Source organism: Bemisia tabaci, chromosome 7, assembly GCF_918797505.1.
Source record: "Bemisia tabaci chromosome 7, PGI_BMITA_v3".
Lineage (NCBI taxonomy): Eukaryota > Metazoa > Arthropoda > Insecta > Hemiptera > Aleyrodidae > Bemisia > Bemisia tabaci.
The window spans coordinates 34260632-34288006 of record NC_092799.1 but is presented as its reverse complement, the minus strand read 5'-3'; the positions used below and the strand labels follow the sequence as shown (position 1 = coordinate 34288006).

The 27375-nt window shown below is 38.6% G+C and overlaps 1 protein-coding gene across 1 annotated transcript in view; it reads left to right on the top strand.

Moving 5' to 3' along the window:
- Positions 1 to 27375, top strand: part of LOC109031406 (polyamine-transporting ATPase 13A3) — a 75205-nt gene that overhangs the window by 34847 nt on the left and 12983 nt on the right. The window contains exons 3-13 of the mRNA XM_019042889.2: positions 7087 to 7254; positions 9245 to 9315; positions 19239 to 19327; positions 19779 to 19935; positions 20870 to 21074; positions 22288 to 22483; positions 23255 to 23562; positions 24252 to 24455; positions 25463 to 25651; positions 25976 to 26074; positions 27047 to 27206. Coding sequence (XP_018898434.2) covers positions 7087 to 7254; positions 9245 to 9315; positions 19239 to 19327; positions 19779 to 19935; positions 20870 to 21074; positions 22288 to 22483; positions 23255 to 23562; positions 24252 to 24455; positions 25463 to 25651; positions 25976 to 26074; positions 27047 to 27206 — 1846 coding nt within the window. The remainder of the gene's footprint in view (positions 1 to 7086; positions 7255 to 9244; positions 9316 to 19238; positions 19328 to 19778; positions 19936 to 20869; positions 21075 to 22287; positions 22484 to 23254; positions 23563 to 24251; positions 24456 to 25462; positions 25652 to 25975; positions 26075 to 27046; positions 27207 to 27375) is intronic.

Here is a 27375-nt window from a genome sequence, read left to right as displayed (position 1 = left end):
CATAAGTCATAACACGACCGATTGAAAGCAAACGGTCAAAAAGGTCTAAAATGTGCGCCGGCTGAATGTGAGGCAGCCTCCGGGAAGGGAAGCCAGAGGGAGATGAAAAACGCGGTCGACGGCCGGCGCGAAGCAGCGCAGCGCAGCGATACGCAACGGAGTATGGCATTGATATGCAATCCAAAGCATCTTACATCCATCGAAAGTACTTTCACCCGATAAGGGATCAAAGATTCCCGAGAAAGTTACAAAACGGGTAGAAGGGTTCCTGTTTTTTTTTCGAGCATTACCCGTTTTGGCTTTTTTAATATACAGGTCAGTAGGTAATCACCGCGTAAAAATATGTGGAACCTGTCTTGTTCCTTCCAAAAAATTTTTACTGGGAAGACTTTAGCCAGGGATCCCTTATCCCGTGAACTTTCTTCGGAAGACGTTTTCGAGCTTTCATCAGCGGTGCATGAAACTCCCACGGGAATCCTATTGAGATTGCTCGAATCGAAAAAATGTAATTGGTTCAAAATAAAAAAAAAAAAAAAAATTAAAATTTTTTTTTTATAACATTAGTTTTAAGATTAGCTTTATTCGAACATTAACTCCCCGTAAGGGCCAGTAGTACATTTTTACTTAATAAAAATAAAAAAATAAAATAAAATAAAATAAAAAATAAAAAATAAAAAATAATTCAAAACGGTTTTCGATCGAGCAGATTTCGATCGAGCAGGCTCGATCGAAACAGATTCCGATCGAAACAGGCTTTCGAAACGATTTTTTCGAAGTGAACGATTACGAAATGATCGCTCGATCGTTTCGTACGAACCAACGAGCGATTTCATCGGTTCGGGGACAGGCCTATTTTCGTGGCCTATTAATAAGATGCCCAATTAGTAAGTATCGGTGGAGAATTTCACAAAGCAAGTTTGTCAAAACGGGCCTTCAAATAAGTTGACGCACTCTAAGAGTACGACAGGAAGATGCGTCTTCAGTTCGGGATCGGAAGAAAACACAAGGTTCAAGATGGCGGAGCTTCTGTCGCACTCCGATAGTGTGTAATTTATTTTGCGTGGACTTTATTTGTTTTACAGATTATATACTCAAGACGTCACTCTTTCATCATCATTAGGCGAGAAGTAGCAATCGTCCTTGAAAACAATTCGTATACAATACTATCGTGCTGAGGAAAAACGCTGTATGAACATTCGAGAGTTGCCAAATTTCCTCCGATAAAACGTTAATTTTTGAGGAAAGCAATGGACATTTTCCCTTAAAATTTTCAGGGACTCTAAGTGATGGAGATGTTGCATGTGTGAGGAATTTGCGATTTGACTGTTGATTCTTATGTAAAAGTTGGCGAGGAACACGATGGTGCCTCTGGTTTTCTCTGAAATCAACTCCCAAGCTCAAAAAAGCTCTCAAGTTGAGGCCAAAATGGAGGGGATAACCCACCCTACCCTGAGAGTCCACCTCTACATCAAAACAAACTCTCCATGCAAAGATAGGGAGCAAATACATGGACAGGGCTGCCACTTTATTTGGGGACTCTAAAAATGAAAACACGGCATCACTGCTAATGTATTTGCTCCCTATCTTTGCATGGAGAGCTTGTCTTGATGTAGAGGTGGACTCTCAGGGTAGGGTGGAATATCCCCTCCATTTTGGCCTCACTTTGAGAGCTTTTTTTTGAGCTTGGGAGATGATTTCAGAGAAAACTAGTGGCACCATCTTGTTTCTCGCGAACTTTTACATAAGAATCAATGGTCAAATCACAAATCCCTCACACATGCAACATCTCCATTGCGAACAAAATTATTTGAAACATTGGAAGGAAAATATTAATGAGTTTACCAGGAAATTCTTTTTGTAACCAAGGGAATTTGGCAACGCCTGAAGGTTCATACGGCGTTTTTCCTCAGCACGGCAGAATACAGGAAGATGGAAGGTGCGGGGCCTACGAAACTTATTGTCTCTGCATACAACTTCCCCGCGCGACTCCTGAAATATGGAATTTCACGCTAAAATTCATTATCAATGTTTCCGAGAACTTGAACTTGGTTTTGCTTCGGCGAGAGTCAGTGTCACGCCGCGCCGCGATCCCGCGAAAACATTCGCGTTTCTCACGACAAAATAATTGGTTCCGAAAAAAGTTGAAATTAGGTTACGTTGAGCGCATATAAAATGATAAAGCAAGAGATTAAATTCCGTTCACGCAACATTCCCACCTTTTTGTGCTCTGATCAATAGTAAAATGGTAAGCTATTGATGCATATTTTTCATTTTTATTTCTCAAGTGCTGACGCCTTTCGGGAGCTCGTCCGAGCTTTCGAGATTACTGCAGTTCTGAGGGAAAACGCCGTATGAACCTCTAGGTGTTGCTAAATTTCCTTTGATAAAAACACGAATTTCCTGGTAAACTTATGAATATTTGCCTCCAATTTTCCAGATAATTTTGTTCGCAGTTTTACTCGAAGTTCCTAAAAATTTCAAAGGAAAGTATTCGCAACTTTCCTTGAAAATAATAATTTTATTCGAGGAAATTTGGCAACTCTCGAATGTTTATACGGCGTTCTTTCTTACCACGGCAGTACAGTACAGTTGGTGGATACAATTTTAAAAGAGGCTACAATTTTAAGTTACGTATTAGAAAAAACAGCGTTGGTTTTTGAAAGAACATACATGATACAGACCAATACAAAAGGCAATACAGCTAGCACAGTAGCAGAACAGGACAGTAACAAAATTCATGCATAATTCGAACGAGTTCAATCAATTTATCCGTATGGATTCCTGGACAGTGACAATGATAACAGCATAAAAAAAAGAATAGCATGCATGCAATGAGTCAGTTATCAATTTTTCAAAGTTAAGTTCTTCCAGGTTAAGTCAAGTTAAGTTATCAAAAATTTCCACATTTTTGTGTTCTGTGTATTTTCGTGTTTCGTGTGACTCGCACGATTTCAGTCTGATGGACTGAAATAGCATTTCTCATCGGAAAAGTCGCGATGATTTGAAATTAAGTTGCAACTTTTGTACGATTTTTTGGCAACAAAATTGTTTGGATTATCAACATATGAGCCATTATCCTCAACCTTGTAGCAATTTTATCTCCATAAAGCCGCGCTAGATAAAATCGAAATTGTATCTAAATTTACTACGATTTTGGTTCGATAATATTGCGATATATCGCCGTTGATGAGACCGCGATATCGTCCAAACGTTATGCGATGAAATCGCGATTTTCTATCCGATAATATGCAATAAATCGAAGTCGATGAAATCGCGGTACATCCACCGATCGAATCGCAGCTTATCGGGATCACTGCTTCTGGGCAGGGTGTCTACCGGTCCACAAAATTCCACAATGTCCCCGATTTTGGAAGGGTGTCCCCGATATCCCCGGAAGTCCCCAATTTTCTCGTTCAGGTCCCCATAAAATGACAAAAATCGTCCTAAACACCGGCATTTTCAAATTTTCCCGCCAGCCGGGGCGGCGCAGTATAGCCACACGGGAAAAAAAATGGCTGATTCAACAATTCAATTGCTAAAAACAGTGAGTGCAATGTTTCAACGCTGATTTTACAACAAAAAAATGTTACTTTAACCACATTGTAAAGTAATTTAACCACGGGGGTGGTTAAAGTAGCATTTTCTTGTTGTAAAATCTACATTGAAACATTGCACTCACTGTTTTTAGCAATTGAATTGTTGAATCAGCAATTTAATTTTTTTCCGTGCAGGAATAGAAAAAAACTGAAATGTTGCTTGGTTTTTCGTATGTTTTTGTTTTCATCGGTTAACATGACTTGTAAAATTAGTCACATAAAATACGCCTTCTAACGCTCTAACTAGCTCCCTTTCTCTTACTATTTCGGGGAAAAAATCCCCTATTTTCTTGAAAAAACTCCCCTGAAAGTCCCCGAAAGTCCCCAATTTTGGATTTTCACAACTGGTACACACCCTGCTGGGGAGTGATGAGACGCAATCACCAGCCTAAAACCCTTGAAATGTTAGTTAAAGGCAGGAAATTTATATTAACCGTGAAGGACCATCATTTTCATGAAAATTGCTCTGAAATTGCTCTGAATTTGTCCTGTTCGTCCTGTTTCGGGTTTGATCAACGGTTTGTTCCACCTGAATTACCTACTCGATATCGAGGGGACTAGAGACCAAGGGTGGTAGGTATTAGCCTTATCAAAGTTACGTAACCTCTCGAGACACTTGAGCCTTGCAGTGGCGTGGCGTGCTTTGCGATGTATCGATTGTTATGCCATTTAAACCCATGGAAAAGGATCGATAAACAGGGTGTTCGCAGCGAACTCCTTAATAATCGATTCTTTACCGTAGGTTTAAATGACATACTAATCGATATATCGCAATTCACGCCACGCCACTGGAGCCTTGTGACACACAAGGAATCGGGACAACAACGTAATCCCAGTTTACACCGCGTGCAGTAGCAGAATCCAGGCCTCTTTGAATGTTTGTCTTACAATTAGCGCGCTAATAAGGCAGCAGGGAAGAGATGTTTAAAACTTGGAAATATTATCTAGGAATTTCCGTATAAAATCCTGCCATTCAGGAGCTTGAGTTGCCCCCGAGAAAGTTGAGTTATATACGCATGGAGTGACATCTGATCTGAAAGAGCCACGTTAATGAGGGGCTTGGAGGACAAGGCGCATAAGTGCAGTTTTTGCTTTTTCAAGGAGTGCGTGTTTGAAGTTTCGAAATTACATGGATCTTTATGGCGGAAAGAAAGTTCAAACAGACTTTTAGGTGCTTAAAAATTGTAATTTGGGAGTGAATTTTTCACAGAATATACAGTAAGACCGGTTTTACTTGAAATCGTTAATATCTCAATTTTTTTCAAAAACTGCACTTATGCACACTCTCCTCCACGTCCCTCAATTCCGCAAAAAGAGCTAATTTTGCTTCCAAAGAGCATTCTTTTATTCCGTATGAGTATATGTATAATACTGCTTCGCACTCATAATCCTCCTCTTCCAGGCTTCATTTTCCTTTATTTCTCTCCGATTCTGAATGATATGTAGGTAGTTTAACTGGGGCAAGAAATAAACCCCTTACTAGTTCAAATTAGTTATGCTGTTATTCATTGGCACGGACTTGTAATGACTTTTCCCCTCATTTAAATTGTTATGCAATATGAGCGACCCTTGGTAAAAATTGGCGATAGGAGCTGCGTTTCAAAATACCATAGGAGTTCTTATAGCCGACTAAAGAAGGCTATTGAAAATCATATAGCCGGGCTATACGAAGCTATATAAAAGTATACAGTCGGGCAATAATTCCTATCGCCGAGCTTTACACTTTATCGCCATTGGCTACACAAGGCTATAGGAAATTGTGTAGAAATTCGTGTGCTTTGGAAATCATTAAGTTTGATACGGAACTACCTTAATATTTACAAAACACACATTATACTTTCCTTTAAAACATGTTTGTTTTTCATCAATTAAAATGAGAATAATCCATACAGATTGTGCAAACATTTCAAAATCATGAGTTGAAAAACGCTGACTCCGCGAGATTAAATATTAGAGTCTAACCCAAGCGGAGCGGCGACGCGACGCACTAGCGCCCACAAACCTATTAGGGATACTTCACGCATTGCGCAAACGCGCATTGGCGCCTACAAACCTAACAGGGATACTTCACGCATTGTGCAATGCGTGAAGTGTCCCAGTTAGGTTTGTAGGCGCCAATGCGCGTTTCGCGCTCTCTGCCGCCCTCTGCGCCACAGCTTGCCACGGCGTCTGAAGCAACTATTTCACACTAAAGGTATTGCACAGTATCATAAGAAATTGAAGGCGATCGAACATATTAAGAATAACAGGTATCCTTCAAAAGTACGGAGCTTTCCTCGCAAAATAAATCAAGATACTACGGCACAAAAAGAGAGCGGTAGTCCAAAAACTAACTAAGTCCTAGTATCCGTATTTAGTAACGTTTAGCATAAACTTTATCGTCTGGCTGTTGCTTAATCGCCATCGGCTATGAAAGGCTTTAAGAAATTGTACAGCCGGCAACAGGAGCTCTTGGGAATCTTACAGCCGGCTTTAGGTCTATAGTATTTTGGAACACACATTCTACTGCCAATTTTTACCCGGGATGTAGAAGTTGATACTATTGTATCACGCGCCTTTTACTGCCCTGCCTTTCGCGTTCGCTGAATAGCCGTGGCGATTGCTGCTTAGTAGTAAATGTACCATACGCTAAATACGATTGCATCAAGTTACATATCGACTCGAGCATTTACTATTTTTCCCCATTTATTTTTCCCTCTCGTGCTCTCCATAAAATCATCAAAATTATGGATTGCTTTTTGCCGCAAGTCTTCCTTTTTTGCTCATAGAGGGCTCCCTGTTTTTGTAGTCTTTAAAAGCAAGACATCCTCTATGTCCATTCTTTCTTTTATTTACTATTTAATTTTGTTACTTCATTTTTATAAAGGAAGAATCTTCGTTGACAGATCCTGAATTTTTAAATTCGACTTTACAGTAAAACGCAAGCAAAAACTAATTGTACCGCCCAAGTTTGACGCGTAATTGAGCGGCTTGGCAGACAAGAAGTGGAATAAGTGAAATTTTTGAAGAAAAATGAGATGTTTGTATAAATGATTTCAACCAAAACAAGTCCTGAAATATATTCTGAAAAAAATTCTATACTAAACTGCAATTTTCAAGCATCAAAAAGTGAGTTTCAACTTTCCTTCCGCCGTTAGACCTAATGTAATTTTGAAATTTTAAACACGTATTCCTTGAAATAGTAAAAACTGCACTTCTCCCTTTTGTCTTCCAAGCCCCTCAATTCATCTCCAGATTATTATATTTATATTTGTGTGTCCGTCCCATCATCTCTTTTCTTTTTTTTTCAAATTCTCCTATAATTTTTGACTTTTCAAGTCTTGACAACATCTTCGAAGTTCTCTCGTCTCTTTCACATGAGGAACTTCGAAGATCTGCGTGTATCTCCTCTCTAAAGTGACTATTTTCCTAACGTTTCTAAATGTCCTTTCGTTGTCAACCGTTTTTACTTCTTTTTAATGTAAATTTTCGTTTGGTTTGTTGTTATTAGGAGGTTTACGGGTACAAGAAATCCCGCATTCGCCTTGTGATTTGCTGGATGGGTATAATTTTAACTGTGGGGACTCTTCGCTTGGTGTTTCACTGGTATCCCCATTGGTACCTTTACGCAACGCACCGGCGATGTTCCCTGGAGCAAGCCGACTCTGTCCTTCTAGTGGTAAGTTTTGTCATCAGTTCAGTCAAAAATGTTAATAAAAAAGGTAAAATTGGATTCAGTTTATCAGCAAGGAACCAATTTATTGGGTCAACAAAGAGGTTAGTTGCTTAAGAACTCAATAAGTATTACTATGCGGTCGATTCCTTATTCTGAAATTATTGATTCCATCAACAGGAAATCTGTGATGAAACTAAATGTGTGTCTTTGGTTCCTTGCTCTGAACTAATTTTGCTCTTTTTGCATTTAGAAGAGAGAAATTGTTCAAAATTAGAAACAAGCTCCTGCAGTTTATTGAATGTAAGATTTTGGAAAGAACTTCAGCAACAAACAGTCCGCTTGTTTTCCCAAAAACTCAGTTCCTTTATCAGATTTATCAATTAGGTCCTGGTTAACTATTTGGAATTCAAACTGTTATAAGCAGTAACACTCATTTTCAGCTAATGACTGTTGCGTCTGCTGATCCATTGGTCTCACTCAGTTAATTGAGAAAGTTTGATGGAAATCATTCCTTTTTCTGAAACGCAACACTGGAAAAAAACACATTGGATCTAGAGTCCAGACTCTTGAAAACATCGACAAGAAAAAATACTCTTGATTCGATCAGATTTAAGCTTAAATCAAAAGGAAATCCGAAAGGAAATCCACTCAAATTAAGAGGCTTGGTTCTTGGTTTAAGCAAAAATCCGATCGAATCGAGAGTATTTTTTCTTGTCGATGTTTTTAAGAGTCTGGACTCTAGATCCAATGTGTTTTTTTTTTTGTTTTTTTTTCAGTGAAGGTTACGAATGTCATTCGTTAGTCAATACTAGGCATAATCGATCGTCACATGCCGCTTGCGGGATGTGCTCGACGTATACATCTAGCATTGAACTGTTCCTAATTGTATGAATTAGAAAGGTTTTTCCCATCAGTTTATGATTTTCAGTCTACTTATCAGAAATATGGCTGTAGTTTTAATGATCTATAAAATCTAATTGGGTCCTTTTTATAAAATTTGCTTTCTGCTGTTGAATTGTCTCGAGATTTTACGTCCTGTCAGGTCGGAATTTGTGAGACGCTCCTCGAAACTTCCTTTAATAGAGATGTTGCATGTGTGAGGGATTTGCGATTTGACTGTTGGTTCTTATATAAAAGTTCGCGAGAAACACGATGGTGCCACTGGTTTTCTCTGAAATCAACTCCCAAGCTCAAAAAAAGCTCTCAAGTTGAGGCCAAAATGGAGGGGATATCCCACGCTATCATGAGAGTCCACCTTTACATCAAGACAAACTCTCCATGCAAAGATGGGAGCTAATACTTTGACAGGGCTGCCACTTCATTTGGGGACTCCAAAACTGAAACACGGCAACCCTGCTAATGTATTTGCTCCCTATCTTTGTATGGAGAGTTCGTCTTGATGTAGAAGTGGACTCTCAGGATAGCATGGGATATCCCCTCCAATTTGGCTTCAACTTAAGAGCTTTTTTTTAGCTTCGGACTTAATTTCAGAGAAAACCAGTGGCACCATCGTGTTTCTCGCGAACTTTGACATCAGAATCAATAGTCAAATCGCAAATTCCTCACACATGCAACATCTCCATTGTAAGCGAGCTAATAAAGCGTTAAAGTCACTTTCTTGCGGCTATGCGTGTGTTCCGATCTTCCAATTCCAATCACGCGCAAAATTTCGGTGATACCACTATTCGACCACGTGGGAGCCCGTGTTGCCTACACTAATACTTGAAGGCGAACTGACATGGCGTTAAAGTCTCCTTCTCTCGGCTAGTAAAAAACTGTTCTTCGTGAGTGCCCCGAGTAAGAGCCCAATTTTGAGTCGATGCCCCTATTTGACCACGGGGGAGCTCGTGTTGACTTTAACGGATATTGTGTGCGAACTGCGAATGCTTTACCTTTTTTTTAATTTTCTCTTATGGAAGATAAAAAGTGCACTCCCTTCATTTCTTTGTAAGTCTATAAACTAATTCTATCGTTGAATTTGTTTTTCGAACAGGAGCATCTTCACAAACGAGTAACAGAATACCACGTGGAAGATATAAAATGCTTAACTACCGACGTGCTCAGGTAAGAACTTTTCTTTTCTAACTCCGTCTCAATTTTTTCTCACCCGATTCTCGTTTCGAATTCGAAGATTTTTGTTCGCACCGCGATACACAAGAGCAAAATGTCTAAAATATTTCATCATGTGACGGCAGATCAGTGTAAGTTCTAAAACTGTGGAAGAATTATTTTAAAGAGACTGGGAGCAAACAAACGCGTCCAAATTTTCGTTATATTTTTGATGGAATCATGAAGCGTATGAAAAATAAAATCGCTAAAAATTTAAAAAACTCAAACTTTAACTGAATTAATTGTCCGGACGATGTTTCGAAGGGTCCGCTGCCCTCTCTCTTCAGCGGCGATAGTGTGACTCTATTGTCATGAAGTACTATCCTCCATTATCATGAAGTGTATATTCAGTTTCCCGCGTATTTTAATTTGCGTCTTTTAACAGGGAGCACGATTAGAATGTGGCATTTACCTACTGGTTTAGAGTTCCCAAAATTAATATTTTTCCCGCAATAGCCACAATTTCAATTAGTAGGGCGGATAAGCATAACAATCGTGCATTTCTGGAAGAAAGCATGAAACTTTCAGGATATCATCTTCACCTATAGAAGGTTCAATTTCGCAAGTGAGCCCAAAATTCTGAGGCCATGGGGGCCGGGGGGGCAGGGGGCCCTGATTTCGCTATGTTTTGCCGAATTTTCTCGCGTTGGATCATCGTGAGAACGCCGTTAACAATGTAAAATGTAATCAAAACTTGTGTAAACGTGATAGTAGGTTCTCTCAAACAGTCTCCTAAAATGCTATCACTGTCCGATCCCGGAGCACCCCTCAAAATGCCTAAAATTCAAAATGGCGCCCATAATAAGGCCTCCGGAATATCGGTATTTTCACTTGTGCATATCCTGTCATGTGAGGTATCATTTTCCATGTAATTTTGGTCGCAGATTTCATATTTGAAGTCAAAACAACCCCCGGTCAAAATTGGTGCCCCCAATCCAAGATGGCGTCCAGATTTGAAAGGCAGGAGGGTGCATTTTTTTAAACTTTTACGCGATAAGGCAAGTGATATGTCATTTCCTATGTAATTTTGGTCGTAGATTTCATTATTGAAGTCAAAAAAGCCCCCGGTCAAAATTGGTGCCCGAAGTCTAAGATGTCGGCCAAATTTGAAAGGCAGGAGTGTGAATTTTTATGAGAAAAAAAATCACGTGAGATGGCAAGTGAGGTATCAATTTATACGCATTTTTAGTCAATAAAACGAATCTAAATGAAATGTAAAAAAAATCTTTTACACAAAAATGATACGAGATAATTAAGAGCAGTTCGGCCGTCCACGGTAGGAATGGTGTTAACAGGAGCATCTTTAATGAGCTATTTAATCATTTTTAAGCCCATATTATTTCTCAATAAAGATAAGGACATTTCACGCGACGCACCCTCCATTAGGGTATAATACCTCCAGGGTATACCCTCTTGCCGTACCCTCTCCAGTCAGTATAGGAGAAAATCCTAATCAACACATGCTGATTCACATTTCCAGTCAGGCTCTACAGGACTTCCTCCTACAGTTCTGTAATTTTTTACAGTTGGAGTCTTCAGAACTTCTGCATGAGTCTAAGAACGAAAATATTATTTGGACTGCATTTTGCAATTTGGACCTATAAATTCTGGCTCATCTGAAAAAACATGTATATGCATAGGGAAACTAATGGTACATACGTTGTTTTGAAATCGGGCTTGAATTTATAGTTCCAAATTGCAAAATGTAATCCATTTTCTTGGTGGTACAGCATGGTGTCACTCCCTTTCTTACAATTACACCGAATAATTTTAAGCGGGGATTCCGGGAGCTGGAGGCAGGTCACTTAAAATAGGATGAAGCTCCTTGTTTTTATTGACCCATCCCCAAAGACAAGCACCCAGATCACTTCATCCCATCCACAGTTGAGTATAAAAGTAGCTCCTAAATTAATGTTACCTACTTCATTGCTGATGATATCGAGGGTAATTTCTCTGATTGAATGAAGACATTGAAATCTGGAAATTTTTCCTTCGATATATGATGACGGAGGTCATCGAAAGTCACATTTTTGGCTACCATTGAGGAGTAATATTTCGACAGCAAAACAGCAAAAGTGCGTATCTTGGTTGCAGGATTTCAAAATATTCGCTCCTATTTTATTTTTTGAAAGGGGAACAAACCAACATCATGGCTTGAAATTTTTACGGAATATTCCTCACACAAGCAAAGTTTTCAAGAAATGACTCTAGTATTTTTTGGTGAAGGAACGGAAGTATGACAAGAAGTCTGCAACACCGCAAACCGAAATAGTATTTAAGCAGTTTCACCATTGATTTACTCTTTTCCAGCTCTTTACATCCGTTCATGGTTTTGATTAGGTTCCAAGAACCTTTTTTTAGATTCTTGCAGGTAAGGATCAGATAAAAGCGTACAGAATAAAGTTGCTGTTCCTATTTTATGGATGTGAGGGGTTGAATGGCAACCAGTAAACGCATGTAAGAACAGCTATCATCTCGGATTTTGCGCGTTTAACATCACTTTGAAAACGCAAAGAAACATTGGTGTCTGCTGTCTGCTCATCAATTTGATGGAACATAGGTTTGTGCAATGGATTCGTAAGTATGCCTATGTTTCGATCGCACTCGATGTAGTAGAGACCCACCAACTGAAACCGACTGAAAGTTTTCTAAATTATTTTCGGTACTTATTAATTGTTCATCCTCTGAGTCTAGGGCATCTGAAATTGAGTTCAGAGTTTTTGTGCAGTAATCAGCAAGACACCTCACTATTAGTGGCTCATCATTTTTCACTTGTCAGCCATGATGGCAATCATCTTGATTATCTCGTTACATTTTTGTGTAAAAGATTTTTTTTACATTTCATTTAGATTCGTTTTGTTGACTAAAAATGCGTATAAATTGATACCTCACTTGCCATCTCACGTGATTTTTTTCTCATAAAAATTCACACTCCTGCCTTTCAAATTTGGCCGACATCTTAGACTTCGGGCACCAATTTTGACCGGGGGGCTTTTTTGACTTCAATAATGAAATGTACGACCAATATTACATACGAAATGACATATCACTTGCCTAATTACATAAAAATTTGAAAAAATGCACCCTCCTGCCTTTAAAATTTGGCCACCATCTTGGATTTGAGGCACCAATTTTGACCGGAGGACTCTTTTGACTTCAGTAATGAAATCTACGACCAAAATTACATAGGAAATGACATATCACTTGCCTTATCGCGTAAAATTTAAAAAATGCACCCTCCTGCCTTTCAAATCTGGACGCCATCTTGGATTGGGGGCACCAATTTTGACCGGGGGTTGTTTTGACTTCAAATATGAAATCTGCGACCAAAATTACATGGAAAATGATACCTCACATGACAGATATGCACAAGTGAAAATACCGATATTCCGGAGGCCTTATTGTGGGCGCCATTTTGAATTTTAGGCATTTTGAGGGGTGCTCCGGGATCGGACAGTGATAGCATTTTAGGAGACTGTTTGAGAGAACCTACTAATCACGTTTACACAAGTTTTGATTACATTTTACATTGTTAACGGCGTTCTCACGATGATCCAACGCGAAAATTCGGCAAAACATAGCGAAATCAGGGCCCCCTGCCCCCCCGGCCCCCATGGCCTCAGAATTTTGGGCTCACTTGCGAAATTGAACCTTCTATAGGTAAAGATGATATCCTGAAAGTTCATGCTTTCTTCCAGAAAATGCACGATTCTGGGAACTTTTTCCCCTTATCCGCCCTACTAAATGGACCACTACACAAGGTAGGTACGAATTCAAGCATTCTGATACATGTTTCTCAACCAAAATTTTACGTAGGATACGATTTGCGCAACGAAAATTACTGAAATCAACTCCTAACCAACATATTTAATGTCTCTTGACGCATGAATTCAAACCTCCCGCTCATGAAAACTCAATGGTCTACGTGAGTCAAATCGCACGCTAAAAATTACCATGACTCTTTCTGCGATGTAAAAATCTAGCAACCTCAATCTTGACGCTTTAGCTCAGCTGTAGCAACTTGTTTATAGTTTGAACAACACAGGGTGGGAAATGAACAGTGCTGGATTGAGGAGCCTGCCGAAACCGTTGTAGTACGCGATTGAACTCACGTAGAGTATTGAGTTTCGTGTGATCGGGCAATTCAAATTTTCCGTAACCAACGTAAAATAAAAACGTGAATATCTTGGACAGGAAATGATTTCGGTAATTTTTGATGCAAGAAGTGTGTTCTACGTGAAATTCTGGTTAAGAAACTTGTATTAGAATCCTTAAATTTGTACCTTGTCTAGTGGTCCATTCATGGCCGGATTCACCTACTTGCCGCCCATGGGCCGCCTGTATTTTGCCGCCCGCTTCTCATTCGTTTTGAAACTCGATAAAAACCATCAAATGAACGTGCCAGCGGGGGAGTGGTGCATAAGACGCCTTTTCTCGTGTTGAACACATTTTTTGGGAAAGCCCTGTGTGTATCCACATGTGTGATACACATTCGTACTGTAAACCTATCTCTGTATGGACAAGGCCTTCCATTCATAAGAAATGAACGAAAAAATTATAAAAGAACAAACATAAATGTGGATCAATGATTTTAACTTCCGCCGCCGCGCCGCGTGGACCGCACCGTGTTTGGCGCAATGCGTGAAGTATTCCGACAGTCTTGTAGGCGCTATGCGTTTCACGCCGACCGCTGCTGAACGTACTGTGTTTGGCGCTATGCGTGAAGTATTCACGCAGTCTTGTAGGCGCTATGCGTTTCACGCCGACCGTTGCTGACCGCACTGCACTGTGTTGGATGCAATGCGTGAAGTATTCGTGCATTCTTGTAGGCGCTAATATGTGTTACATGCCGATCGCCGCGCCGAGGGCTTCTCCTTTTCATCTCAAGACCTTGTTATTATTTCTCTCTAAGTCGCGCCGTTCCAGGCCAACTTGCGTGTTTGGTCTCTCTCTTAACGTGACTTATTGAAGATGCTGTCTCTTGTATCACCAAGAGACGACAAAATTAGAAATTAATATACTCTCAGGAAATGAGAGATTTTGTAGCCTTTTCTCGTTCGTAATTTTTTTTTCTAAATCCGATTTTTTTCTATACCTACACTTAAAAAATTGCAAATTTTTGCCACCCCTTAGATTTGCCGCCATGGGCCGCGGCCCATGTGGCCACCCCCTTAATCCGGCCCTGGGTCCATTTCAATTATACATTATGTAATTTTTCTAGTATGTCCACCACGGCCCCAACTTTCTTCATTTGCTGTACCTTAATAATTTCACGAACTTTGATGGAGGAATGAAACCTCGCATTCGTTTCTCTCGGTTTCCTTTTATCATGTGTTGGGGGAAGGGTTGTCTTCTTCACCGCTGAATCGCCCATGAAAATGGTACTGTCGAGAAATCTCAACAGGGTACACATTTTTTCTCCGATTCTTCGCGAGGTTCCCGCCTTTCCCTTAGGTTTCCTAGCCGCCTGCACTCCTGTAGGAGATAATGGGCCCACATTTTGCGCCTCCAACATTACCGATCCAGGAAACTTGGTCTACCCTCGTGCCTGGACTTTTTCCGCTGAAGAATTTCGTTCGCTCTCACTGATTTTCATTTAAAGCCGTCTAAATTCCATCTAAGGGATGCCAAGGACTTCAAACCATCGTTAGGCGATGATGGCACATCTTGCAAAATATCCATCTCATGTCGTTTGTTTTTCGAATCTTCTGTTTCCTTCCCACATCGGGACTGTTGAACGGGTGTGTGGGCGACATGTCGTCGCGTCGCATCGTCGCGCCCAGCGCCGCCGTGGGCCCACCCTCCCCCCGATCTCCCTTCGCTGGAGTCGTTTAAGCTCCGGTGGTGGTCCTGATCACCAAGCAACATTGTCGTGCTAAGGAAGAACGTTGTATGGACACTCGAATGTTGCCAAATTTCATCCATTTTTGGGAGAAGCTACGAATCTTTCCTTAAATTTTGCAGATGCTTCAAGTCAATTTGCGTAAAGGCGGCGCTTTGCTAAGCAAAAATGTACGCTATATTCCCGTTTGTGAAACTGTGAAGGCCTAAAATACGGGAACCAATCAGAAATGGATTCGCATTGTCTTTACTGTCAGTAAAAAGGGACTCAAGACCCTCCCATTCACGATTCACCTTTCTATTCTGCCTCCACTTTTTAACTCTAAGCGCCGCCATTGAAATTGCGAGTATAATTTTTTGAAAATTTTGAGAAAAAAACGTTTAAAAATTGTCCAGAAAATCGCACTTCTTCTAGTGAAAATTTGGCAAACCTCGAATGCCCATTCGGTGCCCTTTTCATCTGGCTCAGCAGAACACGATGGCATGGCGCCGAGGTGGCTGTTGTCCGCATGACTCATTCACTCGTTTACCTACGTCTTCAGGATATCACTTAAATGCGTGTGTGGTCTACTGTCCTCTCAGTCTCACAGTCACAGCTTGCAATAAACGCCTCCCCGTAAAACTGCCGTGATAGCGAAGAGTGCAATAAGTGCATACCGGGATGATCCTCGAGACACATAAACGCCTGTGCTAACCATGGCTTATACAGGAATGCGCTTACAGCCCTCTTCGCTATCACGGCAGAAAACGAACCGCGTGTCGCAAGACAACCAGCTTTCTTCGAAGGGAAAAGTTTGCCCGTCGGAGTGGTCGTCGTCGCAATTTCGAACTTCTCGGAATAAATGGAAGATAGTATTCTTAAAATTGGTAATTTCAATGAGCTACGGTATTTTGTTTATGTTTATTACTTTCGAACGGAGAAACTGGATATTCTACGAATCCACCTTGAAAATTTTCGTGTACCCAGTGTTATTTTGACACTGTCTTTCTGTCTCGGATTGCGAAAAGAGCTCAATTGAACCGCTTGTTTTGAAAGAAGACTAATTTCGGGGAAGAAAAAATCCAAGTACTTAACAGAAAAAACTGAAATCAGCTGAAAATTGGTGAACGGAAAATATTTCTGGCGCATACAATTCCGTTTGTTCAGTTCCCAAAAAGAGCTCCGTCGTAAATAGTTTAAAACTTTCGGTCCTCAATATTACATTATGTATCCTCGTAAACCTTTAATCGGACTTTAATTTGACTCTTGAAAAATTATGTCTATCAATCAACCATGAAGCAGACCCTGCTTTTCCTCAGGGTGATTTGACCGCTTTTTGTTCAATGGAGTTTTTCCCCGAAGTACCCAAGGGTATCAAATGTCCATTTCTTCAAATCAGTAAATTTTATGGCATTGTTTGCGCAAGTTCCTTTTCATACGAAATTACTCAATCCTTCCACTGAACCCTTGTCAATGTGTCTGCATTTGCTCTTTATTTATTTATTTATTTATTTATTTATTTATTTATTTATTTATTTATTTATTTATTTATTTAGATATTTATTTATTTCCTTCTCAAAAATACGGAAAAGTAATAATCACTCCCGCAGAAACCGCAAATATTGGGAATCAAAAATTCATTCACTCTCTCCTTTCCCCCTTGTCTATTTACCTCCTCTCTACGGAACTAATTTGTTTTTATTTATTAAGAAAATTTCTATGGTTCTTTTCCTCTCACTCGCAAGAACGACGGTAATGATTTCCCCCAAAATTGTGGCAGTATGGTTCCCTGCTACGATAAAGTAGGATGCGGTTGTGCTCCGACTGTCGCAAATTAACCGCTAATTAATCGCTGTAACACCACGATGCTAGCTGGCCCTGCGTTTACGATGTCGAAGTGCAACTATTACCGCATCGTGGATGTCCATGTTGCATACCTAAGAAATGAAGGCGCTCCGAGCGTCTTTTCTCAGAATCGCAGCTCAGTAATGTACGCCGCGACCTAACCTAACCTAACGTTATGTTAATACCCTCACGTTAATAAATGAATTTAACAAACAAACAAACAAAAGAAAAAGTTAAATGACTAAAATAGCACTCAACTTAGGGATGCCTCTCATAATGTGTCATTTTATAACATGAAAATTAACCACATGGGTGCCTAATGAATAGCCTCTATGAATAGAATGCTACGTTGCATTGCAATTAAGCCTTTTTGACTCTCTTCATTTGACAGCCGCTGTCTCTTTGTGCCTCCACAACAAAGAGAGCTTTTTCATGTCTCTTGAAACTCTAATGAATGTTTATCAATTTCAAATGGAAAACCGCGCATGTTACTGCGCAATGATAGCAAGGAGAGTCAGAGCTCCTTCATTCTTGTGTGTAAGCAATACGGACATCCATGAAGTGATAATTGTGTTTCTGTATCACTGTCGTGTGTCACGGTCTTCGAAAGACAATATTTTGTTTTATTTTCATCCTACTCAAATGGATTAAATTTAGCAATAAGGAACCATTATCTCTGGCTCTTCCATAAAAGCACCTCTCTGCCTAGGGAAACCAACGCCATATATGTGGTTTCTAAAATGAGCCAGAACTCATTGCAAAATGTGGTCCAAATGGACCGTAATGATCTTCTTACTTTTTAGTGTATTTTCCGAAGGAAATACACTATTGCATTCTCCCATGATGTCGAATCCAGACCTGAGACATTGTGAAGAGCACCGATCACGGGTCGTAGATCACGAAAATATATGCCATTCAAATTCATGTGTATATATATATGTATGTATGTATGTATGTATATATATATGTATGTATGTATGTATGTATTTCCGCCTTTTGAAGATTTTTCGATTTTTGAGTGGTTATATCTTTCTTACGTTGAAGATATTTTGACCATTTTTTTGCATTTTGTAGAGACTCATTAGGACTACTATTCTGCGAAAAAAAATTGAAATTTGAGGCAATAGATTTTGAGGGGTGGGGCTCGAAATTGGGGGGAGGTCAAATCTTGTCCACTCGATAACTCGAGCGAAAATGAATATTTTGAGCTGAAATTTTTACGGGTGGTAGTTCTCCCCTAGGACTGGTTTGGTATTGAATTTGAGCTAAATCGGCTGAGCCGTTTAAAAATGGCGAGCTTTGAAAGTTTTAGGCGAGGGGTGCGCGCCATGAGGGGAGCCGGCCGGAGCAGGGCCGCACAGTGGGTCGGGGGAGAAAGTTTTTGGACAAGCTGATCGTCGCACAGTGGGTCAGGGGAGAGAAGTTTTTGGACAAACTTTTCGTCGCACAGTGGGTCAGGGGAAGGAAAATTCTGGACAAATTGTTCGTCGCACAGTGGGTCAGGTTAAATGATCTGTTCTTGAACAAAATCTCACCATTTAACCGTCACAACCTTTCGCAGCGCGTTCGCTGGCAACGTCCGCAACTACTATCTTGTGCTCAAGAAATTAATTCATTCCCTTACAGATTGATCCCCCCTCCCCTTCGGAAAATACACTCTTCCCGCGGTGGACGCGCGGGTCGCTTAAGAAGACAGAACAACTGGAATGGACACTCAAACTAAAAAGCGCGCGCGAAGCGCGCGTCCTGGGGGGGCTTGGGGGGGCGAAGCCCCCCAAAAAACCGGCGCGGAGCGAAGCGGAGCGCCGTTTTTCAAACTAGGAGCCAGCAACCTTTATAGCGAGAGGAAAAGTCAATAGGTATTAAGAAATGGTTATTCAGTGAAAATGGAATGGAAAGTAGGTATCACTGAAATTTTGAACGTTACCTCTACATCATAGCAAGTTTTGAGAAATAAAATTCTCGAAACTGATAAATATGTTTTCAGTCGTGAAAAATCATGCGAATCGTCTGAAATCTCATGAGAGAATTCAAACTATCTGAGCACTGATATTCGAAATGTTCAAAATTTACGATTCTAAGATGAACTTATAGTATATGAACATCTAAAAGTATAAAATGTTTTATTCCACACAACTCTTTTGGATAGGGGTTTGATTTATACACTAGGTTTTTGCTCCATATAACCTCTATGGAAATTTTAATTTTTCAGAGAAACTGAAGGATGGTGCGATGATATGGAACCGGAGCGATCAGGATCATTGAGATTGAAGTTTCATTCTAGTGGAGGCGTTTTTAGAGGTATTGTCTGAATGATTTATATTCACCGTCCTCTTAAAATTTACCTGTAACCGTTGGTTTTTCCTAGATACATGATTAAAATTAATTACAAGGCAAGAGGATTGCATTTAACAATAGATTTTCTTCAGAAAGATACCACAGATGGTCACCAGGGGCTTGGGTAATAAGCGTAGGAGTTGCTAATAGGCTATTTGAAATTGGTTAAAAAAAAAAAAAAAAAAAAAAAAAAACTGGGACTGACTAATGAAATATTACCAATACTGCTTAATGATGCTAAGAATTTTTCCAGAAACATTTTTCAAAACTAGTATTCCTACTCACTGCTCTCAGCAAAATTTACCGTAATATTCAGGCACTTTTAAATGGAACTTCAATATTTTAATTTCTGTTTGTAAAGAGCTCATTCTATCATTGGATTTGTTTTTCCTCATACATTCTCATTTGCTTGCAGGAGAAGAATCCATTCGGTTGTTTGAATTAAAGAAACAGCGATACATCTGGGATCCAGAACACTCAGCATTTAATCGGTTGAGAGGGTTAGATTACAAAATGCCCATTCATTTGTTACTTCATCGAGAAGGGCTGTCTCCCATGGAGCGAATTTCAAGGTTTGTGACCTATAATAACTTTGATGAATTTCTCGCGATCGTTTGTGGGGTGTTAGATTAAATCTTCTTGTACAGAATTATCTCTAACAAATTTTAATATCAGATCATTGAGATCAGGATATCGAATGGTCTGGAAAACCAGCACAACTTGCTTATTTTTGAAGGTAAAGCCAGAAACATGCAAATCATTAAGTTTTTTTTCTTGAAAACTTGTCAGTTGTGCAGAATTTTCCACAAAACTTGTCCAGAAAAATTTGTTTCATGTTAATTATGCAGAACACAATTGACACGAAAAGATAATTAAATGTTTTTGTTACTAGGAAGGAAAAGTATCGAAGTACTCTTGTTAAGCGCCAAAAAAGAAATTAATTTTTTCAAGAGTTCGTTAGTACTCAATTGATACTCAGCTGAAACTTGCTTCTTCCAGCTGACTATAATGAATGTTACGTCTATATTTTAGTTTTTTAACCCTTGAATTCAAATTTTTTGATTTGAGGGAGGTTTCATATTATCCTTATATTCCATTCATATTTCCAGGAAAGGGCCTCAATAGTGGTTGCAGAGGGTTACCATTTGTTCTTTGTTTCTTTTAGAAGTTGAGAGAGAGTTAAGCATTGCAAACTTTAGGTACTTCTACAGAATTAAATGCTATCAGTGTGCATATTTACTAAAGAATACACTACTGCAATCTCTCTCTGTGCAGGGCTTAATCTAGGGAACTATAGAACAGTTAAATTGAAAGGTGCAAATATGAAATAGATGGTTGTTTTAAGTTTTTCATGGAAAGTATCATTTCAATTCAAATTTAAACTTTCTTAAAATTTCAAATTGATTTGAGGAATGAACGTTTTGTCTTGTCTCGCGCCTGATTAGTAAATATCTACCTCTGTAACGTGATAATTTGTTTCATGATTGATGATTATATTTATTTTAGGAGAGCAGTATATGGGTTGAATGAGATCAAAATTCCCATAGCCAGTGTCAGCTCACTATTTATCCGAGAGGGTCTCACTCCTTTTTATATCTTCCAAATTTTCTCTCTCACTCTTTGGTTTCTTGATGAATATATCTTCTACGCTCTTACAATATTATCGTTATCACTGGCCGGTATTATCCAAGCAGTCTATCAGTCTCGCAAGGTATGTTACATTTTCTCTTCTTTAACCTCTATGTACAGTTTTTTTTAAAGTGACAAGTCTTCAACGATTCCATTCCTTTCTGGAGGCATTTAATTACTTGTCTTTCAAAAGAATCAGTGTAAGATTATGCTGTAAGCAAGGAGATTTTCTTCAAACACCAGAAATAATTTGTGCAAGAAAATCTTCCTCCAATATTAGTTATTTATTTTTAAAAAAATGACAAATGTTAAAATGTAAATGTAGAAAGACGACAAGTTTTTGCCACCTATATTTAATGCAGATTGTGATTTGTTATAAACAGAAGTGATAGTCTTACCCCTTTGCCTCCTTCGGACGAGAATTTTTGTCCTGGTGTAACGGCACTGAGACCCTACAGCGACAATAATTCTCGTCCTGGAACTTCAGAAATCTTCATTTTTGGTGTCACTTATTTAGAAAAAAAAAAAAAAAAAAAAAAAAAAAAAAAAAAAAAAAAAAAAAAAAAATTGGGTACTGGTAATTGTTTTTTGATGACTGATGTTCTCTTTTACATACTTACGGATGAGACACAAAAATTTCAAGCTGTTTGGTTGAGGAATAAGCAAATGAAAGCAGAAGGAAACTATGAACAGTCATTTCTGCATGATTTTCCATTCTTTACCTTGGCTGCGGGAACACAGTGTGAAAATTTAACTCAAGAGCTAAAGGGTAAATGAAATGAGCAGCAAATCAGAGCACTCGGACTACATTTATAAATTTGTTTATTGTCTCCATTTTTTTTTCAACTTTCGTGTTGGGCCCAAAAGCCTGTTGTGAAATGCAATGTGATAATGTCAGGGTTTCGAGTGTTCTTTTCAACCTAGAAAGACAGGGGACTTACAGTGACTGGGAAAAGTCAGGGAATTTTTCAAAAGGCACATGAGCTCAGCAACTTGAGTCAGTGCCATTTGAGGGATTGCAAACAACCTCTGAGTGCCTTAAACATCTAAAGAAGGAGATTTCGTTCATAGTTAAGCAAAAGTCAGCACAATGAAAAGGAAAGAAAATCTAAATTAGGGCATCAAAAGTCAGGGAAAATTGAAGGAATACAGAAATTTTGGAGTCCAAGAAAAGCAGAAAATGTCAGGGAAAGCCAGGGAATTAAACATGAAGAAATTATGGGAACCCTGTAATATGCTTTCAGTCAAGTTTTTACGCAAAGTAAGATTTGGATCTTTCTTAAATCTGACCGCAGGATCAAGAGGCATTGCGGAGTTCTATCGAAGCTCATGCTTTCACAGAAATATTTTACAATAATGAAAAGTTCAATTTGGCAGCAGAACTAGTGGTCCCAGGAGACATCATTGTTCTTCCAGCACAAGAATGCGTGCTCATGTGTGATGCTGTCCTCATCACAGGCTCCTGTATCGTCAACGAAAGCACTTTAACTGGTAATCCTTCCATTTCTCCAACGATTTTTTTGTGACTCTAAGCCAATGCTACGTTGCTGCATCTTTTCTGATCTGAATTCATCAGAATGTACGCATTATAATCCCATCACTGCAATGAATTTGCAGTTGAAGGAGATCAGTTTCTTGTTTCAGGCATATTTTGTTAACATATTAATAATTGCTTCTTTGTGCCTTTCCATACATCAAGGAAAAACAAATGGAAGGAGTAGGGCCAAAAAAAAAATTATCTTAAAAAAAAAAAAAAAAAAAAAAAAAAAAAAAAAAAAAAACGCTGATTATATTAAAAAGATGGCCTTTGCACAAAAACAAGTGTAGACGATATCAAGCACCTTCGATTGCGAAGGGAAAGATCCAACTAACAGAAATTATCATGAGAAGTACTCAAATAGAGCATGTCTGATTATGATTTGTGAGAGAAGAATTTATTTTGATCCAATAATATTCAGCTCAAGTGTTGAAATACTTTTTGTTTCACCACATGTGTCAAAATCATGGAAAATCAGTCCTCATGAAGTTGCTTTTTCCCTCAAATACGAGTAGTTTGGCATAATTGACACATCTTAACTTTTCAAGATTGAACAATCAGTATAATAGATTAGCACTATCCCAAAAATTTTCTTCTGGAATCTGCATTTTCTATTGATGATATTGCACCTGTTATAAAATTACCCTCTCTCAATAGAACATTATGAGCTCATTCCACCAAGTTCCATATATCCTCCTGGTTCATGCAGGCCTTATTTTTCCCAGGTGAAAGTGTTCCTGTAACAAAAATGCCCTTGCCAGGCGACGATCGTGATATTTACTACAACGAAAAAGCACATGTGAAAAGCACACTATTCTGCGGCACAAAGATTTTGCAGACCCGTTACTATAGCAATGAGCCAGTTCTAGCAGTGTGCATACGGACTGGATTTTGCACATCCAAAGGAGCAATTACCAGATCGGTACTTTATCCTCGTCCACTGGACTTCAAGTTTGAGCAAGATACCTACAAATTTGTCGGTTTTCTTGGTGTGATTGCTTTTCTGGGCTTCTCACACACCGTTTACACCAAGGTATCTATTTAGCATTTCATTATTCATTTTTGCTGGCCTTCTAGCATTTTTTGAATAAAATTGAACGTGTTACTGAAAAAAGGAGTGGCGAAGGGTGATCGCAGGATGTTTTGTCATTTCAACAACCAACTTTTTAACCCTTGCAGATTACAGAACAATACAAAAGGAGCAGGAACCTCTTGACCATGTGACTGGCTCAGCCGTGTGAAATGGGGAAAACCCTGCATGAACAGGAAAAAACGGGGGAATCCTCATGAAAACGGGTCTAAGTGGGCGAACTAAAGGCAAAATATGGTGTTCTTGTAGTGAAAAACTCCCATTTTTTGGGCTGAAAGGGTTTTTTCTATTTTTCTAGGTGGAGAAATCATGAATTTTGGTTAAATATTAGAGGAGACCACCTAAATTTGAGGGAAGGCGTGGAACTTTCTATACCCCTGGAATACATTCACTAAATTATAGAAAGATCTGCATAGTTATTCATAGTTATTTCTCAAAGCGTATTTCACTGATTGTACGAGAATGCATGTTTTATGTACATTATAAGGACTAGAAAAAATTCTATGACTGTAAGGGAGCTTAAATATTTTAAGCAGCAGGGATCACTAAGAAATAAATGAAACATTTGTTTATTGATTTATATTTTAGTTATCTCTTTCAAACTCTATTTCATGAGTTGTTATTTTTTCCAGCTGATGCAAGGAAAAGCTCTTTCTGAGACAGTAATAGATGCGTTAGACCTCATTACAATTGTAGTTCCCCCAGCGCTGCCAGCAGCCACAACTGCAGGAATCACTGCTGCGCAATCAAGGTTGAAAAGACGTGCGAGCGTGTATTGCACGGCTGCCAAAGCAATCAACGTAGCAGGTGCTATTGATTGTGTCTGTTTCGACAAGGTAAAATAATATTTCTCATGCTCCAGCAGCCGTCAAGTTATTTTACTCCAATTTCCATTTTTTAAAAAACTGTTTAATCATGAATTAAGAATTCGTGTCAAGCCAGAGCACAAAAACTCTCAGCCTGCTGTCAATCATCTATGTTTGCAATTTTGGACAAAAGAAAACAAGGAGCTTACATTTCTTTTGACCACATGTTCAAATTGATTATCACTTAAAATCCCTATAATTTGAGAAATCAGGACATTTAATGATAGTAATCACGATTTGTTGATAGAAAGTACATTTAAGAAAATCTGTGTAATATTTAGTAAACTGTCATAAAACCGTGATTTGTGACTGTTCACAAGATTTAAAGGACATTAAATCTGGAAGAATGATATAGCAGCGCTGAAATTGTTAGCACTGAATTTGATAATGACCCTATTTTTCCCTTACAACCACCAATTTTCCTCCAAAAACGGGCTTTTCTGAGGAAAATTTATTTTCCTGGAAATTGGCGCCTGATGGAGACAAACTAAGGTCATTTTTGGATTCAGCAGATCAGCACACATGGGGTTTCATTTGATTTGCTGGGAAATTAGTGAGTTTAGGGAGAAGTGAGGTCATTCTTGCGCTCAGTATTGAAAATGACAAAGGAATGAACCATCATATCCCTAGCGTTTTTATAACACAATTTTTACAGACCTAAGTAAATGAGATATTACAATATTACATGTCTGCAAACTCAGTTGGTTTAAAGTTATCTAAGATCTGAAAATATAATTTTAAGAAAAAAAGCTATCAAAAATTCAAGACAGCCAGTTTCATATCTTAAAATTGTCTAATATTTGCTTCTCAATCTCCGCAATGGACATAATGATGAAAAAACTGATTGTAAATTATTCGCCAGGATTACGATAATAATTGCATAAAAATAATTGTTGCTGCTTGGCACCATGGCAGAATTTTATCTATTCCCATTTATGCAATTATTAAATACCTTTCCTTCTCTCCTCTGTTGTTAGACTGGTACATTAACGGAAGATGGCTTGGATATGTGGGGTGTGGTACCTGTGACAGATGTTCATTTTGACGAACCTGTTCACGACATTTCAACCCTTCCTATTCAATCTCATCTCATGGAAGGACTGGCATCTTGCCATTCTCTCACAACTATCGATGGCAATCTGACTGGCGATCCTCTGGATTTGAAGGTAATGAAGGGCGTCTCAGCTACTAGCCTAATCAATACATTATTGCTCTCTTAATTTTAAATTTAAGTTTTGATTTTCATCAATCATTTTTTGTTCCTTGTTTCTTTTCAATCTTATTCCTGCGGGTTGCTTATAGGTTTCATATTCCTGGAAATTGTACTTAAAAAACCTCTTTATCGCCCCCTACAACATTCCTTATAAGTATATATTTCCTTTTAATTAGTCCAACTCAATTGGGTCATTGATTATTTCAAACATCTGTCATGCAGCCTTTGAAATGTTGCTTATCATGTCATAATTTAATGATTCCTCATTCCTGTTTAGGTTTTCGAAAGCACAGGATGGACCTTAAAAGAACCTGAACTCAGTGACAAAAATAAATTTGATTCTCTCGTTCCAACTGCTGTGAGGCCGCCTCTAGAGGTGAGTCAAAATTGTATTCTTTCTCATTGCTTAAAGCTTAAGATGCCACTGCTTGGAAAAATTAAACTGCTGATTCAACAATTCAATTGGTAAAAAAAAGTGACTGCAGTGTTTCAATATAGATTTTCCACCCCAAAAATACTACTTTAACCACCCCTGTGGTTAAAGTAGCTTACAATAGTGTAGCTTACAATAGTGGTTAAAGTAGCATTTTTTGTCGTAAAATCTACGTTGAAACGCTGCAGTCATTTTTTTTAGCAATTGAATTGTCAAATCAGCAATTTAATTTTTTGTGTGTAGTATTCTCACCAGCTTCACCTCAATAGCTCAGTATTCTCTAAAGTGCAAAGAAATATACGTAGAAAAATACATGAAAAATTCTGCATGAGAGTGCTGTAATGATGCTGGAATGTTAAAAACAATTGCAAATCTGACCTTAAAATTACAAAAATGGCAAAGTTCTTTCTTTGTCCTAGATAATGGTCAGTTTACAGGAAGGCAGTGTTGTTCCTCAGCCATTGATATGGAAGGAGCAGAAATTATATCATGCCAACCGAGACTCGAAAGGATCAAAAGATTAAACATTTGACTAAGTTGTAAGATTTCTAATTTTTATTGTGTTTTCTGTTTGATTGTTGTGCTGTAAAACTGAATCATCAAAGCAGCACTGTAATGTTATTTGCAACCATTAGAAATCTTTTTCTGTCTTACAATTAATCTACAAGTCAAATACTTTAACTTATATTATCTTGGATTTTTAATGTTCAGTTTAACAAGTTCCCAAGGACGATAATGCCTCCAGTGTGAGTCCCGAGTAACGCAAGGTTTGGTCAATCTAACAGTACTTTGTAACCCAAGTAGTGTACAGTCTTTAAACGAACACATACAGTGTGCATACGGACAAATAATGATTAATTTATATTACTGTATGAGCAAATTATAACATTGATAATTTTTCCCCCTTTTTTTCAGGCTGATTCCGATAAAGAAATTGGTCTTCTCAGACAGCTGCCTTTCACCTCAAATTTATTGAGAATGAGTGTAGTTACAAGAGGATTGAAAAGCTCTCACTTCACCCTTTATTGCAAAGGGGCGCCTGAAATCATCATATCCTTATGTCTTCCAGAATCAGGTTATATTCCCTGTGAAATTTTTTGCTCAGTCATTCATTCTGACTTATTTTGTCTTTTTTGGTTATAACCATAATTTTTTGTCCAGAATCCAGGACAAATTCTGTCAGTAGATTGATTCCTATGTGATCTCTTTTAATTAACATCGAGTTCAGAATTTTCTCGTCCATA